We start from the raw sequence: 21,555 nt of genomic DNA, 5'->3' as shown, positions 1-21,555 counted from the left end.
GAATGCTAGGATCTAGAAAAGGCAAGGAAATAATTCTGTCCTGAAGCCTCCGGAAGAACGCAGCCCCGCCAGTACAGTGATTTTAGACTTCTGACCTCCACAATTATAAGAGAATAAATTTGTGTGGTTTCAAGCCATTAAGTTTGTTACAGCAGCAATAGGAATCTAACATACGTAGGTCCAAAAGTAAATGAATAACTGTCATTTGAATGAATGAATGAGCAAATGAATGGACGGATGAATGAATGGAGAGAGCTCGCCTAGGTTCAAGTCCCAACTTAGATGATATCTAGCTACATAACTTGGGCACCATCAGTTCATCTCTCCAGAAATTCTCCGCATAGAGTCGAGGCCATGGAGTCAGACTGACTACAGTTCGAATCCCTTCTAAGCTACTTCCAGGCTGCACCTTTGGGCAAGAGGTCACCTCTGGGAGCCTACGTGCCCGTCCATCCTCACTAACGAGAGGATAGTGACAGGACTTCCTGCACAGTTGTGGGGACCAAATGAGCTACAGTCTAGTCACAGTCAACGGGGCTCTGAACTAGACACATTGGAAACTGCAGTCACATAAAAATGCCATTAATGTCACTTCATGCCCAGACCTTGAAATGATGCAAACCCTCCAAATTACAAAGAGTCAAGAAGTGCACGGTGACAAAGCCCGTGAGACCACTGACAGCCGCAGGGCGGGTCTGTCTCAGCTGCTGAACAGAAACACCTACTGACCTTTGAGCTGGTCCAGGTGAAATTACACAAGCTCTAAACGATACAAGTAACCAACTCTGAGAAGTCTTCAGGAACACGCCCCTTGAACAAACTATGACCACCCTTCACATGCATGCTTGGCAATTAGCACGGGCCTGGAACTCAGAAAGCTGTTACTCTACTGTTATTGACTCGATGATAAAAGCCTCAGAACAAACACTTCCATGATGGAAAGTAAAACCCACTCTGGCTTTCCTGTGGGTCTCAGCTTTGCACGGGCCTCTGGTTCCTGTCAGAGAAATCTTATAGCTGGAAAATCTGAGTCAGGTGTGCTAATACCCCTCCATATTGTGAAGCAATACATTTCCCAGCTCTTACCCAAAACAAAGACTTCGGCTTCAGGGAGTGTTAACTATGCACTCCACTGGTTTCACCACATACATCTTGCACAGCCGGTTTTCCTACTGTTCGCCATATTTAGAACACTAGGATGACTGAGGTGACGGACCTCCCTGGGACTCAGTGCCACCCTTCTCTCTATTCTCATGTCTTGAATCCCCAGAGGACAACGTTGTGCCTAGTCCACAATAAAAACTCAATAAATAGCTGTTGAATGTACAAACGACGCTTTATGGTTCATGCAACCCAAATCTCTCTCCAATTTTCCAGATAATGAGCCTGAGGCCAATGAGAGCAATGGCTGAAAAATCCCTTCCGTGTAGCATGAATTCACATCAGTAACTGTCTCCACTCTAGAGAGAAGAGCTGATCCCCCAAATCTAATAGACTGGGTGATTAAGAGGAAATAGTTGGAAAACACATTTTTAAAAGTCTCTGTTTTTCTAAGAGGCTTCCGGTTTCACAAAACGAATTCTGATGATAAGAGTGTATACCATGGTTTTGGCTAACGAGTGTGTGAAGAGATTAGCAAAGAATGATGAAAAGAAAATAAGAACTTGGTGAAACAGAGCCACAATGAGGAGACTGGAAAAAGCACAGGAGGGATGCTGAATTACTTAGTTCTAATTAAAGCCTGGTGTTACCTGTGAGTGGGGACAGAAGCCTGACATTTCAGGTTCATATGACTCTTTAAGGCTAAACAGAACCGTTTAATACAGAGTCAAGTCTGAGTTTTTACTTATACATCAATTTTCTGCCAAAGCAAATGTAATACCTAGGAAAGATTCAGAGCTAGGAGGACTTAAATACTTATCCTTACCGTAGGCGACCACACATCAGGAAAAGCCGGGCATGCCTTTCCTGTGTGAAGGCCACCTCAAGAAGAATCTAAACCTTTTCCTGAGAAATGCATTTGAGCAGTTTGTCTACTGTTGTTATGGAGCTAACTTTGTTTTCAAGATTTTTTTTGAGGTGGACCATTTTTAAAGTATTGAATTTGTTACAATATTGCTTCTGTTTTATGTTTTGGTTTTTTGGACACGAGGCCTGTGGGATCTTAGCTCCCCGACCAGGGACTGAACCCACACCGCCTGCACTGGAAGGTGAAGTCTTAACCACTGGACAGCCAGCGAAGTCCCTATGGAGCTAACTTTTATCTCCTCCAAGGAGGCTTAAGTCAACTCGTTATACTGCTTTCACTGGAGACAGAGAACAGTTGTCCCCGTTGTCATACTGTAGTTCTGTAGATGTCTCAAGAGTCAACGATTTAGGACACAGACTTCTTAAAGTTAATTCTATCTAGATTTCTTAACTTTATATGATACTGTGACTTTTATTGTCAGATTCCTCTCGATCTTTGTCATCACAAGTGGGGTTGCAGAGCCCAGAACCCGTGAATTCAGGGACGCTAGTGTGAAACGATCTTTACCAGCTGGATTCCTAGGATTGCCTCCCCACACCCACATGCTCTTTAGCTAGCCAAAACCTAGGGCTGCCCAGTGATCAGCTTAAACTTTGGCCCACTTCCTTTCCTTCTTTAGGTTTTGAAAGCCCTATGCATAGTCGTGCAGTGGACACTGAGTGCCTATTTGTGATTTTCAGTGCTCTTCAATGAAAGTCCCACATTGATCTAGATAGAGTGCCTGGGCTCTTTCTGCTGTCAGAGCCTTCTCATCTGTATGGCCAACTTGGGTCATGCTCAGATTAGATGCCCTGCTTCCCAGCCTGGTCACTTCACTAATGTTAAAACACCGTGGGATAAGGGCTATCAGAAGATCACTTGTTGGGACTTCCCTGGCAGTCCAGTGGTTAAGACTCCGCACTTCCAATACAGGGGGCGCAGGTTCGATCCCTGGTCGGGGAACTAAGATCCCATGTGCCATGCGGTGCAACCGAAAAAGTTAATTAATTAAAAAAAGAAAAAAAGACAACTTGGTAGTGCACTGACCACTGACTCTCTCTGGACCTCTGTAGACTCCACATGGCCTGAGGAGCAAGACCACACCCATGAGCTGAGAAGACAGGCATAACCTCGGCCAACTCTTCCATGTCCCCTCAGTCTCACCATCAAACTTGTCATCTCACCATCAAACTTGTCATCTCACCAGCCATGATGCAGTGTCCGTGAGCTTCTTACTCTCCAGGAGCCTGCCATGCACGTTCATACCACTGCCCCTTTACCTAGGCTTCCCTCTGCCTGGAACGTTCTTTCTCTTGTTCTCTACCCCTCAGGTCCACCTTAAATGTCAGATCTCTGGGAGGTATTCTTTACCTTCCCTGGGCAGGAAGAGTCAGCGCCTCTCCTGTGTTCCAGAGAATGCTGTACATGCCTCTCTTACAACCTTGACCACAGAGTACCGCGATACTTCTGTAGGTCTCTCTGCATCTCTATAAACGTATTTTTTGCACCTTCCTACAACCAAACCTACAATTCCTTTCACAAAGTACAAGAAATGAATGAGTTAAATGAATGTGTACAGTATTCCTCAAACAGAGGTGACTGGTAACAGAGGTGACTGGTGTGGCTCCCAGCACTGGGGTCTGGACCATCCTATTCTATTTATCTCCAGGTTAGGGAGGACAGAGCTAGAGAAATCCAAGCAAAACAAGCCAACCAGTATCCAGCCAAGAGCAAGACACGTGGTGTACCTGATAGACCATTATATTAACAGTTTCTTCTTTTTTCTGTTCTGGAGGTCCTTGACTCTGCAGTAGATTTCGTACTGTTTCTTCCATCCTGAAAAACAAGCAAAAATAAATAAGTAAATAGACAGGTAGATAGATAAATGAATAAATGATTTCTTTAAGAAATGTTTCCTATTAACATGGGTCTGTTCCAGTTAGTAGAAATCATTCTTTAGTATATTATTCCCTAAACTTAAACCTGGAAACCTCTTTTCTCTTCTCTCTCCTTCATCCCCTATATTAAGAATCTGTCATGAAGTCCTTTGCGATCGTTCTGCAGAATGGCTTTGGCTTCTCTCTCTCTTTACCATTCAGGTCTCTATCCTTGGCCTACTATGTACACATGCAAACATCTCCCAACATCCCTTTTCACTTTCAGTTTGACACAGTGTCACCCCAGTAAGTTTCCTGAAATACCACTTTGACTTTTTAAAATCAGTTTTCAACGTTGACAACTCCTACATGAATCCATTTTCAGCATTAATACACTGTTATGTCTTTCCATGGTGGTCTTTCTATGTCAGCACACAAAGATCTACTTTTTTTCAACTGCTTCCTAATATTCCATGATGTGAAGGCACCACAAATTATTTAACCATTCCCTTGCTGATGGAATTTAAATTACTTCAAAAAAGCTTGCTATTTGAATTAAGAAATATCTTTACAAATACATCTTAGTGCACATTTATGAGTAACTCTATAGGTTATATTATAATATATATTGTATGCTATAATTGTATTTTAAATACCCACTTCAAACCCTTCCCCTTCCCAACCCCCTCCCCCAAACCCAAAAGTAAAGAGTAAAACACACACACCCATTTCCATTTCCAGACATTGTCTCAGGCTGTTACTACTTCTTGGAATGCCAACACCCTTTCACCTTCTCATGGGCCATCCGTCTTTCAAAATCCACCTCAAGTTTCACTTCCTAAGAGACTTCTTTATTAGTCCCCTACTTCTATGAATTCTTACAGCCCTACACTTTTTTTTTTTTTTTTTTTTTGCGGTATGCAGGCCTCTCACTGTTGTGGTCTCTCCCGTTGCGGAGCACAGGCTCCGGACGCGCAGGCTCAGCGGCCATGGCTCACGGGCGCAGCTGCTCCGCAGCATGTGGGATCTTCCCAGACCGGGGTACGAACCCGTGTCCCCTGCATCGGCAGGCGGACTCTCAACCACTGCGCCACCAGGGAAGCCTGAGTCCTATACTTGAAATCATTCATTCTATCACTTAAAAACTCTCCACTTTACCCTGAGAAAACCAAAATTCAAAAGGAGTCATGTACCAAAATGTTCACTGCAGCTCTGTTTACAATAGCCCAGAGATGGAAACAACCTAAGTGCCCATCATCGGATGAATGGATAAAGAAGATGTGGCACATATACACAATGGAATATTACTCAGCCAGAAAAAGAAACAAAATTGAGCTATTTGTAATGAGGTGGATAGACCTAGAGTCTGTCATACAGAGTGAAGTAAGTCAGAAAGAAAAAGACAAATACTGTATGCTAACACATATATATGGAATTTAAGAAAAAAAAATGTCATGAAGAACCTAGGGGTAAGGCAGGAATAAAGACGCAGACCTACTAGAGAACAGACTTGAGGTTATGGGGAGGGGGAAGCGTGAGCTGTGACAGGGCGAGAGAGAGTCATGGACATATACACACTAACAAACGTAGTAAGGTAGATAGCTAGTGGGAAGCAGCCGCATGGCACAGGGATATTGGCTGGGTGCTTTGTGACAGCCTGGAGGGGTGGGATAGGGAGGGTGGGAGGGAGGGAGACGCAAGAGGGAAGACATATGGGAACATATGTATATGTATAACTGATTCACTTTGTTATAAAGCAGAAACTAACACACCATTGTAAAGCAATTATACCCCAATAAAGATGTTTTAAAAAAAAAGAAAAAAAAAACCTCTCCACTTTAATACTCAAAGATTTCATGTATGCATGCTTTGTCTTCTGAAGTAAATTACAATATTTGATATAGAATCATGTCATATATTTATGTACTTCCCTCAATTACAGATAAAGTAGGTACTCAGTAGACATTATTATATGAATCCCTTGTTAATTCATTTTAAAAAATATTAAGTGCCTACTCTGTAACAGGCACTGACTGTGTATGTTCAAACTATGTTCGAATGGCCTTATCCTTGGGACTCATCCGTGAGGATTCACGGACCAGAACTCTGAGAGCAGGCTGCCCGAACTAAACACAATGAACACAGTGCTCTCACGCCCAGAACCTGAGTCGGCTGTCTTTTCAAGTCCCATCCTGAAGCATGTATTTTAGTGACTCAATATAATCCTAGTTTAGGAGATGTGTCGGGGGAAGCAGGCTGGCCCAGCATCTCTCTCTCACTAGGGCTTCTAGCGAGACAAATTAGGGGCTCTAGGAGACCCCTGAATTCCCAGAAGTGACAAGACCCTTACAGTAACCAAGGTAGCGTGGTTCAGAATGCCAACTACCCATATGGCGCATCACCACTTAGCGGAAGAGTAAAGACATGCGGATGAACTGGGCCAATCCAAACCTGGATGATAACTGGGGAAATTCTGCCTTCACAGGGGATGGCACCAGGATCCATTCAGGATTTCGAGAAGACGGTAGACACCGATTATGAGTGCGCAGAGAATGATTTGTGACTATACATTTACTCAAGCCATCTCTTCGCGCATCCAGCCAAGAAAGCGAAGTCTGTTCCCTATATTTTCACGTATCTTATGTTATTCATGATAATAAAATTAAATAGTACTTTTAACTTGTCAAAGACCTCTCACGTCTATTAATCATCATAATGCACTTTTAAAGTATCATTGTATCTCTGTGGTAGAGGAGAAAGCCAAGGTCCAGAAAGGTTGAATGGCTTACTTACGGGATCACGGTTAGTTGGACAGGGAATTAGGATTAAACCATTTTCATGACTGTAAAAGCAGCATCCTTTTTCCACTAGGACTTATTTACATTCAGGGAAATGATCTGAAACGAAGAGGAGTCTTAACGCCTAATTAAGAGTTGTCTTTGTGAAAACCTATTGGATGCTGAACCCAAGAAAGCAGCAATATTATTTCTGACCTGGGGAGAGCTTTATGTGAAAAAAATAGGTGTGAAGAAGTCACAAATTCTGAAATAATAAGTGATGAAAGCCAATTTCTAATACTTCATTTCATTTTATATAAACAGAGACAACCTCTTGAATGACAGTAGATTTTCCACGATATTTACTAAATCTACCATAAATAAGAAAAATAATGATAATGGTAATAACTTGCTCAACATCACTCAGCAGGGACTAGCCTCTTGTTTCCTAAATATTAGTCTACTTTCTTCCTATCTTCACACAGAGATTGAACGTCTTTCTTATTTCAATCCTTATTTTACTCGTTTATAAACATTCGGCTTAATTATCGGCCAACAGTTAAAACTCAAATAAAATCTTGTCTTTGTCATCAATAAATTAAAATACAATTCTGTCTCAGTGCATATCTTGCTGAATTATCTCTTCTGTATAATTAAAAGTTCTACGCACAAGTTGCTGGATCAAAAAGAAAAACGTTTATTCACCTTCCACCCATTCTTCTTGGCTTCCAAGTTTAAAAAAAAGAAAGAAAAAAGAGGGGGTGGAAAGAAAGTTGTTAAAACAGGATCTCAAACAGCCTAGACCCACGGTAACAGGGTGAACACTTTTCTGGCACAAATTCATGATTAATTAAAACCAATTTCATTTCCAAGCTACAGCTTGGAACAGAGTTGTAGGGACCCAGCCCTACCCTTGGTAAAAAATTAAGTTGTCTCATCTTTCATAACCTTTATGAATCTGCTAACAGAGAAATATTTTGAACCTGATAGGAATATACCATTATTCCCTAACGATATCTTTTAAAAAAAATTCTCATTTAGCAAACTTCTCTATTTTCCCGAAAATCAAAGACTATGAAGCATCATCCATTGTAGTGTAATGCCCAATGACATTTTACTTTGTTTTATTATTTTGATAGCTGATGTATGAGGGATTGCATTACCAGTCTGCACACAGAATAATCTATCATCTGTTTCTCAGATGTGACTAAAAATAACATAATTCCTTTCCCCAGGTCAGGCATGGGTAGAGTTTTTTGTTTTTAGATTGCTGATTGGTTCAATCTATCGTTAAACACTTACCTTAATTAAAGTCTTCTAGTTCTTTTTTGTTTTTTCATTTTGTCTGACCTGAGATTAAGTCCTTTCTTCCTCTAAATACCAGTCAAGTAGCTATCATAACTAAAAACTCTCTAGGTCAAAATTATACTTAGTGAGATGCAATAAATTCTAATGTACATTAAGTGAACTATTTTTAAAAAGTTAAGTCCTACACAAGTCAGAAAAAATAAACCAAATTCATATGCAAACATTATATTTCAAGTAACACAGATATAAATGTAGGAATTGTATTTAATTGAATGTAGGTTCCGTGTTTTAAGGTACATATCCTTAAATTAATAAATTTTTCCTATAGTATTTCCTCTAGGGGAAGAAAAAAACATAGGTTTTGCTTAAAAAGGGCACTAACTTAAAGTTAGAAAAACAGGACATTAAAAAAGAACACGAGAAGAATAACAATTCAAAAGCACGTAAGAGCTGGATTAGTGAGGATCTGAAACAAAATCTTCTCCCTGTACCCAGGGGTCCACCTTTGTCACAGATCCCCTTCTAAAGAGCAGATGACTGGGGAAGTTGTCATTGGATCTGCATCCATGTCTCACAGAGACAGTTTCCCTACCTAACAAAGGAAGATCCTTCTGCAAGTGAATATTCAAAGACAATGGTTTCCTGAATCCTTTCAAGGCAGGAAACTACCTAATCATTCAGGGCCTGATAACGTCAGGAGTCTCTTTACCATCAGAGAACATGATTTGAGCCCTGAAGAACTTGACTCATTCAATAATGAAAATACTATTAGAAAACACAATCCCAGGGCACACTGGGAGCTGTTCATTCTAATAGCAGGTAAAGGAAAGTGAAGTCTTCCACATCCCTTCCTTCCTCCCCAAATTTAGCCCTCTCTTTTGCCTAATGACACTCTGGGAACATTAGACTGAAGCGTTCTTTTGTGACTCTTGTGATCAGATATTCAGTTTAGCCTGTCATTTTTGACAGAAATAGAACAAAATGAACACAAAACAAGAAGCCACACTCCCCGGCTCAAACTAGTAACTGATGAGGCTCTTTGAACTAAAAGCTGAACCGAATCATATTTTTGTTCTTAAGAAATATTTTAAGCTATGTATTTGCTGATTAATCACATTAAATAAAAATGAAACTAATAATGCAATTACTCAATACCTCCCCATATTTTCCTATGTGAGAGGCTGCAAGACCAGAACCCACCCACTTCTGCTAGAAGTACATGCCATATTCTCTTCACCTACACCGTGCACTTTGTTGACAGCTGCCGCTGTGACGTGCAAATTGCTTCTCCTTGTGTTTCACTGTATTTGACTACCAATCTTCTCATTTTGAGAAAGTGTGTCAGTTTAAGCAAGGGAGCTGCCATGGTTGAATTTCATTTTAAAGACAAGAAGAAAGGGACTGGGGTTCAAATAGAAGGAAGGTTGAGGGGCTTGAGTCACTGCAGCACCTCTCCTTCACCTGGAGCCTCCTCCCTATGAAGTCATCCCATGTGACCCCATATAGAGAACAGCACTCATCTGGCAAGGTCAAAGGCCAAAATGGGGACAAGCATCCTTCCCGTATCTGCTGGAAAGAAGAGAAATGCTTACAAGACAGTCTTTCATTGGATGACTATTAGCAGGGTTAAAAAATTTAAGCACACTACCACTGGGATATTCGGAAAAAATACAATCCATTTATTCTGTATATAATCAAACATCTTTTGTCTTGAGCCTCCACGTGCTGACTAGCATTAACTTTTGCCCAAATCTTACTACAAATCCTACACTTTGTCTAACACGACGGATTTTTAAATCCATCGAGAAACAAGTGTCCATCATCAAGAGAATATATAAGCAACTGTGTTAACAGGTAAACCTCAAAGATATTGCCGGTTTGGTTCCAGACCACAGCAATAAAGCAAATATTGCAATAAAGCAAATATTGCAATAAAACAAGTCACACAAATGGTTTTTTACTGCATATAAAAGTTATGTTTATTCTACACTGTAGTCTATTAAATGTACAATAGCATTATGTCTAAAAACCAATGTACATACCTCAATTAAAAATACTGCTAAAAAATGCTATCATCTGATAAAACAGGGCTGCCGCAAAACTTCCATTTGTAAGAAAAATATATATAGTATCTGGGAAGTACGACAGAGCAAAGTGCAATACAACGAGGCGCGCCTGTGTGTATGTCCCACGTGGGAATCCTACTCAGCAACATTAGGAATAAGCTGATGCGTGCAATGATATGGAAGAATCTCACAAACTTTATGCTGAGTGAAAGAAGCCACACACAAAAGACTAAATACTACATGATTCCATTTGTATGTAACTCTAGTGCAGGAAAAATTAATCTATGATGTAAAATTTAAGAACAGTGATTGCCAGGGAGGGCAGAGACTGACTGGTAAGGGACACAAGGAACTTCCCGGGATGACACTGGCGTTCTATCTCCACAGGGGTTTGTATTGCACAGGTGTAAGCATTTGTTAGGATTCATCAAAGGCTACATTTAAGATCTGCGTATATCACTGTATATAAATTTTATCTTGAAAGAAAAATGCACCGTAAACAAATATGGAACTTTAATTAGTGCTATACATGCTCAAGTATGTACATAATTTGGGGTGAAATGTAATGATACCTGACGTTTACTCTGAAATGCATCAACGATTAGATAGATGGATGGAGAGAGAGATGGATACATGGCTAGACATATGATAAAGCAAGTACAGTAAAAGTGAGTGGCAGAATCTAGTTGTTGGGTATACAGTGTTCGCTGTAAAATTCATTCAACTTTTTGTATATTAAAAATTGTTTATACTAAATTACTGACAACGTTTTGTTCATCTGTTTTTAAAAGTAGACCTTATCTCTTGGGTGAAAATGTTGAAGAGAAGCAACTGTTTTCTTCCATAGATGGTTCCTAGGTGTTTGCAGGTCTGGTTGCATGGATCACGGTCTTTACAGAGAAAGGAGACTTGGGTATGGTGTTATCTTATATCTGGAGAGAAGTCACTTGTCTCCAGATTTGTTGCTGGCCCTTCTGCTTCTATGTCTGAAGGTCTTGAGGCTGTTCCCAGTCTGTCTGTTCTGTTTGAAGAGAGCCTGGAGGTATGTATGGCACTCTGACCTTCACCTTAGCTTCCGCTTGCTACACTGTTCTGAATCTTGGCCGCCACCTCCAATGAGCGTGCTGACCTGCCCGTTTATCTTCAGACACATCTGTAAGAGTGCCCTTGACCTGCCACAGCAGGCCCACTGGGTCTCAGGCAGCCTCAAAATCGCACAGAATCTGAAGAAAGCCTGGAAAGGTAAAACCCACAATCTCCTTTGTGCCTGAGCATGGTGGACCACCAAGTGGATGCTCTTCTTTGCTTAAGGAGAAGCCCTTCCTTTGTACTTTCTTTACACTCTGCGTACTTTTCCTTCATAGCCTTATAGCATCTTATTAATGATCTCTGAGTTCCCTGAGGACACTGACTGTGTCTTGTTTATTTTATCTCTTAACAGCTAAGCACAGCCAGTGTTGCTGACTCGGCGTTCAATACATTCTTTTTTGGGTGAATGAATGAATCTAACAGTTTTTTCACACGCTCATTTCCTGGCTCCTTATATTTTCATTTCCCCATAGACCCATATGTAGATGTAACTGGTCAGAGAAAAGTAGTAACAAGAGAGAGGTACCAGCTAGAGGGTACCTAATTCTTAAGCTGCGACCCATGGGGCTAAGATGCAGGGCTCCTGGCCATCAGTAAAACAAATCAAATATCTCCTAGAAATAACTCCCTGCTCTTTTTGTCACATTTAATATGCAGTCCACAGTTCATATGCTTCATTTGCAACTAACTAGCTTAGGAGGTTAAAATATTATCCTTATAAGGCCAGGGTTTTCTAGATTCAATCCCTAGCCTGGACATCCTTTACCATCTAGCAGACTAATCTCTGCTAAGAGACCCCAGGGCTCTACTGCTAGGGGGAGAAAAGATCAGAGAATTATCTTAATGAAGAACATATTTTGCATGGCCTCACATATCGTTTGCTTTTAAATATCTTTTTCCCATTCTACTCCCATTGATTTCCTCGACAACCCAACCTCCCTCCCCAGTTTAACTGCAGTGCAAAGCTTTCCTCAAGGTAGGGAGTGAGGGGAAAAGCTGACTAATATTCAATTTCAGGATGAAACTGTTCATGCGGAAACTTTACTAGTTTAGAACTAGGTTGCACCCAACTGCACCAACTTGTTTCCTTAGCAAATGAGTTTCCTCACTTAGAAGCTAGAATATCTAAGCATGTAAGCAGGGACAATCCCCAGGTTGGCCGTGACTTTGACGTTCTTAACCCAATCTCTGCTTATCCTGGCTCTCATAGTTGGGAACAGTAAATCTATAGTGACAATAATGAAAAACTGCACTGAAACTGAAACTCACTCTGGATAAATGTTGGAGGCCTGGGATTTCTTATTTCTATCTTAGATGATATATATTTTTAATTCAGCACAAATTTTGCAAGTATAATACCACTGCCCAGGAACCACAGGGCTCTAATTCACTCATGGGGATGCAACACCATTCATAAACAGATCGAAAGGTGCTAGTCTAATTTGAATTACTGCATCATATTCACTCCAGGGCCAGCTGTATGTGAACAGAGAGCAACATAAATTTTCTCGTAGGCAGGCTTACGCTAATCCTGCATGGGGAGATCACTGCATGGGGAAAGGCAGATGTGGAGAGGGCGGGAAGCAGAGAGCTGCATTCACTCGCAATTTTCCACGAGGAGTTGAAGGGAATTCCCAAAATGTTTTCTTTTTTTTACTTCATTTTTTTTTAACATCGTTATTGGAGTATAATTTCTTTACAGTGATGTGCTAGTTTCTGCTTTATAACAAAGTGAATCAGCTTTATGTCTAAATATATCCCCACATCTCCTCCCTCTTGGCCTCCCTCCCACCCTCCCTATCTCACCCCTCTAGGTGGTCACAAAGCACCGAGCTGATCTCCCTGTGCAATGCCGCTGCTGCCCACTAGCTATCTATTTTACATACGGTAGTGTATATATGTCCATGCCACTCTCTCACTTCATCCCAGCTTACCTTTCCCCCTCCCCGTGTCCTCAAGTCCATTCTCTACAACTGCATCTTTAATTCTGTCCTGCCCCGGTTCTTCAGGACCATTTTTTTGTTTGTTTTCTTTTTTTTTTTTTTTAGATTCCATATGTATGTGTTAGCATACGGTATATACTGATTTTCTCTTTCTGACTTACTTCACACTGTGTAACAGTCTCTAGGTCCATCCACCTCACTACTAATAGTTCAGTTTCGTTTCTTTTTAAGGCTGAGTCATATTCCATTGTATATATGTGCCACATCTTCTTTATCCTTTCATCTGTCAATGGACACTTAGGTTGTTTCCACCTCGTGGCTATTGTAAATAGAGCTGCAATGTACACTGTGGTACATGACTCTTTTTGAATTATGGTTTTCTCACGGTATATGCCCAGTAGTGGGAAAACTGGGACGTATGATACTTGTATTTTTAGTGTTTTAAGGAACCTCCATACTGTTCTCCATAGTGGCTGTATCAATTTACATTCCCACCAACAGTGAAGAGGGTTCCCTTTTCTCTACACCCTCTCCAGCATTTATTGTTTGTAGATATTTTGATGATGGCCATTTGGATGGGTGTGAGGTGATACCTCATGGTAGTTTTGATTTGCATTTCTCTAATGATTAGTGATGTTGAGCATCCTTTCATGTGTTTGTTGGAAATCTATATATCTTCTTTGGAGAAATGTCTATTTAGGTTTTCTGCCCATTTTTGGATTGAGTTGTTTGTTTTTTGATATTGAGCTGCATGAGCTGCTTGTAAATTTTGGAGGTTAATCCTTTGTCAGTTGCTTCATTTGCAAATATTTTCTCCCATTCTGAGGGTTGTCTTTTCATCTTATGTTTTCCTTTGCTGTGCAAAAGCTTTGAAGTTTCATTAGGATCCATTTATTTATTTTGTTTTTATTTCCATTTCTCTAGGAGGTGGGTCAAAAAGGATCTTGCTGTGATTTATGTCATAGAGTGTTCTGCCTATGTTTTCCTCTAAGAGTTTTATAGTGTCTGGACTTACATTTAGGTCTTTAATCCATTTTGAGCTTAATTTTGTGTATGGTGTTAGGGAGTGCTCTAATTTCATTCTTTTACATGTAGCTGTCCAGTTTTCCCAGCACCACTTATTGAAGAGGCTGTCTTTTCTCCATTGTATATTCCTGCCTCCTTTATCAAAGATAAGGTGACCATATGTGTGTGGGTTTATCTCTGGGCTTTCTATCCTGTTCCACTGATTGATATTTCTGTTTTTGTGCCAGTACCTTATTGTCTTGATTACTGTAGCTTTGTAAGACAGTCCAAAGTCTGGGAGCCTGATTCCTCTAGCTCTGGTTTTCTTTCTCAATATTGCTTTGGCTATTCGAGGTCTTTTGTGTTTCCATACAAATTGTGAAATTTTTTGTTCTAGTTCTGTGGAAAATGCCATTGGTAGTTTGATGGGGATTGCACTGAATCTGTAGATTGCTTCGGGTAATACAGTCCTTTTCACAATGTTGATTCTTCCAATCCAAGAACATGGTATATCTCTCCATCTGTTTGTATCATCTTTAACTTCTTTCATCAGTGTCTTATAGTTTTCTGCATACAGGTCTTTTGTCTCCTTAGGTAGGTTTATTCTTAAGGTATTTTATTCTTTTTATTGTAATGGTAAATGGGAGTGTTTCCTTAATTTCTCTTTCAGGTTTTTCATCATTAGTGTGTAGGAATGCAAGAGATTTCTGTGCATTAATTTTGTATCCTGCTACTTTACCAAATTCATTGATTAGCTCTAGTAGTTTTCTGGTGGCATCTTTAGGATTCTCTATGTAGACTATCATGTCATCTGCAAACAGGGACAGCTTTACTTCTTCTTTTCTGATCTGGATTCCTTTTATTTCTTTTTCTTCTCTGATTGCTATGGCTAAAACTACGAAAACTATGTTGAATATCAGTGGTGAGAGTGGTCAACCTTGCCTTGTTTCTGATTAGTGGAAATGGTTTCAATTTTTCACCATTGAGAACGATGTTGGCTGTGGGTTTGTCATATATGCCCTTTATTATGTTGAGGTAAGTTCCCTCTATGCCAACTTCTGGAGGGTTTTTATCATAAATGGGTGTTGAATTTTGTCGAAAGCTTTCTCTGCATCTATTGAGATGATCATATGGTTTTTCTCCTTCAATTTGTTAATATGGTGTATCATATTGATTGAATTGCGTATACTGAAAAATCCTTGCATTCCTGGGATAAAGCCCACTTGTTCATGGTGCATCATCCTTTCAATATGCTGTTGGATTCTGTTTGCTAATATTTTGTTAAGGATTTTTGCATCTATGTTCATCAGTAATATTGGCCTGTAGTTTTCTTTCTTTGTTACATCTTTGTCTGGTTTTGGCATCAGGGTGATGGTGGACTCATAGAATGATTTTGGGAGTGTTCCTCCCTCTGCTATATTTTGGAAGAGTTTGAGAAGGATAGGTGTTAGCTCTTCTCTAAATGTTTGACAGAATTCACCTGTGAAGCCATCTGGTCCTGGGCTTTTGTTTGTTGGAAGATTTTTAATCACAGTCTCAATTTCAGTGCTTGTGATTGGTCTGCTTATATTTTCTATTTCTTCCTGGTTCAGTCTCGGAAGGTTGTGCTTTTCTGAGAATTCATCCATTTCTTCCAGGTTGTCCATTTAATTGGCGTCTAGTTGCCTGTAGTAATCTCTCATGATTCTTTGCATTTCTGCAGTGTCAGTTGTTACTTCTCCCTTTTCATTTCTAATTCTATTGATTTGAGTCTTCTCGCTTTTTCTTTGGTGAGTCTGGCTAATGGTTTATAAATTTTGTTTACCTTCTCAAAGAACCATCTTTTAGTCTTATTGATCTTTGTTATTTTTCCTTAGTTTCTTTTTCATTTCTTTTTCATCTCATCTTTATGATTTCTTTCCTTCAGCTAACTTTGGGTTTTTTCATTCTTCCTCTAATTGCTTTAGGTGTAAGTTTAGGTTGTTTATTTGAGATGTTTCTTGTTTATTGAGGTAGGATTTTATTGCTATAAACTTCCCTCTTAGAACTACTTTTGCCACATCCCTTAGGTTTTGGATGGTCATGTTTTCATTGTCATTTGTTTCTAGGTATTTGATTTCCTCCTTGATTTCTTCAGTGATATCCTGGTTATTTAGTAGCATATTGTTTAGGTTCCATGTGTTTTTAATTATTACAGATTTTTTCCTGTAATTGATACGTAGTCTCATAGCATTGTTGTTGGAAAAGATACTTGATATGATTTCAGTTTTCTTAAATTTACAAAGGCTTGATGTGTGACCCAAGGTATGATCTATCCTGGAGAATGTTCCATGAGCACTTGAGGAGAAAGTGTATTCTGTTGCCTTTGGATGGAACATCCTATAAGTATCAATTAAGTCCATCTTGTTTAATGTATCATTTAAAGCTCTTGTTTCCTTATTCATTTGCATTTTGGATGATCCGTCCATTGGTGAAAGTGGGGTGTTAAAGTCCCTTACTATGATTGTATTACTGTCAATTTCCCCTTTTATGGTTGTTAGTATTTGCCTTATGTATTGAGGTGCTCCTATTTTGGGTGCATAAATATTTACAATTGTTATATCTTCATCTTGGATTGATCACTTGATCATTATACAGTGTCCTTCTTTGTCTCTTGTAATAGTCTTTGTTTTAAAGTGTATTTTGTCTGATATGATAATTGCTACTCCAGCTTTCTTTTGATTTCCATTTGCATGGAATATCTTTTTCCATCCCCTCACTTTCAGTCTGTATGTGTCCCTAGGTCTGAAATGGGTCTCTTGCAGACAGCATATATACAGGTTTTGTTTTCGTATCCATTCAGCCAGTCTGTGTCTTTCGGTTGGAGCATTTAATCCATTTACATTTATGGTAATTATGTAAATTATGTAGGTTAATATGTATGTATTATATGTATATATATGTATGTTCCTGTTACCATTTTCTTAATTGTTTGGGGTTTATTTTTGTAGGTCTTTTCCTTCTCTTGTGTTTCCTGCCTAGAGAAGTGCCTTTAGCATTTGTTGTAAACCTGGTTTGGCGGTGCTGAATTCTCTTAGCTTTTGCTTGTCTGTAAACGTTTTAATTTCTCTGTCAAATCTGAATGAGATCCCTGCTGGGTAGAGTAATCTTGGTTGTAGGTTTTTCCCTTTCATCACTGAAATATGTCCTGCTACTTCCTTCTGGCTTGCAGTTTCTGCTGAAAGATCAGCTGTTAACCTTATGGGGATTTCCTTGTATGTTATTTGTTGTTCTTCCCTTGCTACTTTTAATATTTTTTTTTGCATTTAATTTTTGATAGTTTGATTAATATGTGTCTTGGCATGTTCCTCCTTGGATTTATTCTGTATGGGACTCTCTGTGCTTCTTGGACTTGATTGACTATTTCCTTTCCCATACTAGGGAAGTTTTCAACTATAATCTCTTCAAATATTTTCTCAGTCCCTTTCTTTTTCTCTTCGTCTTCTGGGACCCCTATAATTCGAATGTTGGTGCATTTAATGTTGTCCCAGAGGTCTCTGAGACTGCACCTCAAATCTTTTCACTCTTTTTTCTTTATTCTGCTCTGCGGTAGTTATTTCCACTATTTTGTCTCCCAGGTCCCTTATCCGTTCTTCTGCCTCAGTTATTCAGTTGTTTGGTTTTTTTTTTTTGCGGTATGCAGGCCTCTCCCATTGCAGAGCACAGGCTCCGGACGCGCAGGCTCAGTGGCCATGGCTCACGGGCCCAGCCGCTCCGCGGTATGTGGGATCTTCCTGGACTGGGGCACAAACCCGTGTCCCCTGCATTGGCAGGCGGACTCTCAACCACTGCGCCACCAGGGAAGCCCCATTATTCTACTTTTGATTCCTTCTAGAGAATTTTATACTTATTGTGTTGTTCATCATTGTTTGTTTGCTCTTTAGTTCTTCTAGGTCCTTGTTAAACGTTTCTTGTATTTTCTCCATTCTATTTCCAAGATTTTGGATCATCTTCACTATGATTACTCTGAATTCTTTTTCAGGTAGACTGCCTACTTACTCTTCATTTGTTTGGTCTGGTGGGTTTTTATCTTGTTCCTTCATCTGCTGTTTGTTTCTCTGTCTTCTTATTTTGCTTAATTTAGTGTGTTTGGGGTCTTCTTTTCACAGGCTACAGGTTTGTAGTTTCTGTTGTTTTTGGTGTCTGCTCCCGGTGGGTAAGGTTGGTTCAGTGGGTTGTGTAGGCTTCCTGGTGGGGGGGACTGGTGCTTGTGTTCTGGTGGATAAGGCTGGATCTTGTCTTTTTGGTGGGCAGGTCCACGTCTGGTGGTGTTTTGAGGTGTCTGTGAACTTACTATGATTTTAGGCAGCCTCCCTGCTAATGGGTGGGGTTGTGTTCCTGTCTTGCTCGTTGTTTGGCATAGGGTGTCCAGCACTGGAGCTTGCTGGTCGTTGAGTGGAGCTGGGTGGTTTTGTTGAGACGGAGATCTCTGGGAGGGCTCTCACCGTTTGACATTACGTGGGGCCGGGAGGTCTCTGAAGGTCCAATGTCCTGAACTCGGCTCTCCCGCTTCCACAGTGGCTGGCAGGCGCTGGGGTTGTCTGTGGCCTTTTCTCAAACAACAAGTTTCTCATCTCCACATCTCCTGGTGGTGGGGTTTACCCCTTGGGCCCCTGTGCTTAGAATCTCCCCACCCGGGGAAGGCAGCACCCTCAACAGCCAGGTTGCACGGCTTGGACTTGTCTGGGGGATGAAGGGGAAGGACTCCAAACAAGTGTCAAGTCATTGAAGCTCAGAGAGGTGTAACCAATAGTCCGCTGGATCTGAATAATGTCCAAGGCATCACAGTATATTAGTCTGTCCTCTTTCAAAAAATTTTTTTTATTTTAATTTTTTTGGTGAGAACGTTAAAGAAAGGCAGGAAAATCTAATTGGCCATGTTTGGGATCAAATCATAGTGTTAAATTTTGGGGCAACAGTGGCAAAGGGATGTTTTAAGCATCCATAAAACTGGCCTCTGGAGCCTCCTGGATGCCGCAGGGCATCCTTCAGTGGGACTGCTCTTTTATTCACATGCTGCTTATGACATCTGATCCACAGTATTTTAGGGTGGCTTCTCTTAAGCAAGCAGATAGTACTGCAAAGCACATCACATCCAGAAATGTGGTGTTACCAAATCCTCTCCTAGCCTTGAGTCCTGTGGCCACAGGGCAGTAAGTCTATGTATGGGAGTCCCCTATACTCCCTAAAGTGACATAAGTGGATCTGGATGGAGATATTTCCACTAGCGATGTAACTTCCAACAAATCACTTACATCTACTGAGTCTCCGTTTCCTTATCTATGAAATGGATATACCATGTCAGTCCTACTTACCCCAGAAGGATGTTATGAGGATGCAATGAGACAAAATGTGAAATGTTATGTAAGTGGGTACTTGTTTTTCCTCATGGCTTTAATGAACTTTTGGAAGTCAAGGCTCTGTGAATGGTAGATATTTCGGTGGTGATGTGAGAAGGACAGAAAATAGGCTCTTTGGGAACATCAGTCAATCAAGTCAACGCCTGCTGGAGGCAGCCACCGTCTTTGCCTTTTTTCAGCAAGTACAGAAGAGCCACTGCATCACTCTGCAATTTCAGACAACAACTGGCCTGGAGAATAACCTACTTTATTAGTACTGATAGCACAGGTTATGTTGGGTTAACAAACAACCCCAACATTTCAGTGACTTAATAAATAACTGAACTGCTTGTTGACACACGGTCTGGGTACCTTGGCAACCGACTGTCCTCCAGGAGTGGGGCGCTTCTATGTCCTGGTTTCCCAGGATGGTCCAGTTTATGTCTCTTGTCCTGGCATAATTATTAATAGCACCCTTTTCATCCCAACACTGTCCTGGTTGGATGATAAATATTATGATCTTCCTGTAAATGGAGTAACTCAAGTATTCAGGCTGCCTCACCCTCTCAACATGAGGCCTTCGGCGCGGCTGGGAACAGAGAAACTGGGGAACACCGTAGGCATTTTTACTGTCTCATTCCAGAACTCACTTCAGTTTAAAGGCCATTGGCCAGAACCAGTCACGTGACCCAACTGAAGGCTAGGGCAGATGGTAAATTTCATCTTCTGAGCACCTAGCACTTCTCAGTGAGTGCCTGCCCTGCTTGTCTGACTGTACACAGTCTTCTCTAGGTGACTGATTACCGAAACTCAAGACAGGCAAGTGGGTGTTAGTCTTGTTGGTCTTTTCCCATTGGGTGTTACTTATCACCCTCTGCTGGGTGACTGAGCTTTCACTATTGAGACTCTTCTCTCCTCTCCCAGGTAGATATCAACTGTCACCCTTCTTTCACTTGTGCCAAACTGATTACCAGCCTACAGAACTAGTCCCTCTCAGCTCTCTGAACTGTCCACAAACGTGTTCCTTCTGATGGGCAATCTTCAAACAACTAACACCTTCAAAGTCTGCTTTGCTTTGAAGAACACACCACCAAGCTTTCAGCAGGACAGCTGATAGGTATGTTTCTGATGCAGCCTATTTTATGGTACCTGTCTATAAACATGGAAACGCCACCAGCACTCCCACAAAACTTTTGTAACCATCCGAGTCATACTGGAGAGGACGACGGAAGAGGTGGTCTCTCGGTGGTGTTCACAGAGGGAGACATTTCATGTTGCACTACTCTTCACCCAGTAGTCCTTGTTTAAAATACCATCACGACTCAAGAGATGGCAATAACTGGCATGCTTGATCTTAGAAACTCTGAAGTGTAGAAACATGTCAAGATTTAACAGGTAAAAGTGAAAACTGGGAAAAAAGGAGTCAATTTAAAACCTGCTTCTGTGTTAGATTAAAAACAAAAAAGGAAACAGAGAAATATGTCTTATTCTGCAATGTCATGAAAGTGCATTTTGTCAATCAACATAATGACTGGCATTTGGACAGAGAGGTTTCTGCCAATTACCATAAGACAAAGGAGATTTCTTCCCTTCCCTCCTTGCCTATCCAAATATCATGCATCCACCAAGCTTCAGCCTAAGTCCCACCTCTGTTTTCCTGATAACTCTGGCCCATCAGAGTCTCTCCTTAGTCCACTGAAAAGTGTTTTCTCCAGAAAAAGAAAAAAAATTTTTAAAGTGTTTTCTCCGGAACACTTGCAGGAAATCACCAAGGTGGGGGTGGGGAAGAATCTCATTAAAATTCAGACTCCCAGGTCCACCTGAGACTTAGTGATCCAGAATCTCTCAGAGTGGAGGCCAGGGATCTGTGTTTTTTATAAACAGATTCTTGCACATTAACTTATGGGGCTCTCTGTTATATTCTCACATCCGCCTAAAACACTTATTCACATAGTACCTGGAGCTATTAAATACTATAGAAACAATTTCATGTACAGGGTTCTTGGTTCTACTACTCTTTATGAGTTTGTTAGGGACCCCAGTGTATATCTCAGGTCTTTTTCTATTATCGACATCACACAGTGGTTATCAATTTACCCTGGGTGGATGGAAGGTCCCTGAGTTG

General features: G+C 40.7%; 1 protein-coding gene across 7 annotated transcripts in view; it reads right to left on the bottom strand.

The window, feature by feature from the left end:
- Positions 1 to 21,555, bottom strand: part of NCKAP5 (NCK associated protein 5) — a 1,063,199-nt gene that overhangs the window by 324,807 nt on the left and 716,837 nt on the right. For all 7 annotated transcript variants that reach the window (XM_033860244.2, XM_033860243.2, XM_033860246.2 and 4 more), the window contains one exon: positions 3,757 to 3,844. In XM_033860244.2, coding sequence (XP_033716135.1) covers positions 3,757 to 3,844 — 88 coding nt within the window. The remainder of the gene's footprint in view (positions 1 to 3,756; positions 3,845 to 21,555) is intronic.

The sequence above is a fragment of the Tursiops truncatus genome, chromosome 7 (genome assembly GCF_011762595.2).
Source record: "Tursiops truncatus isolate mTurTru1 chromosome 7, mTurTru1.mat.Y, whole genome shotgun sequence".
NCBI classification, from domain to species: Eukaryota; Metazoa; Chordata; class Mammalia; order Artiodactyla; family Delphinidae; genus Tursiops; species Tursiops truncatus.
The sequence above is the reverse complement of the archived record's forward strand: the minus strand, read 5'-3'. Positions and strand labels throughout refer to the sequence as shown.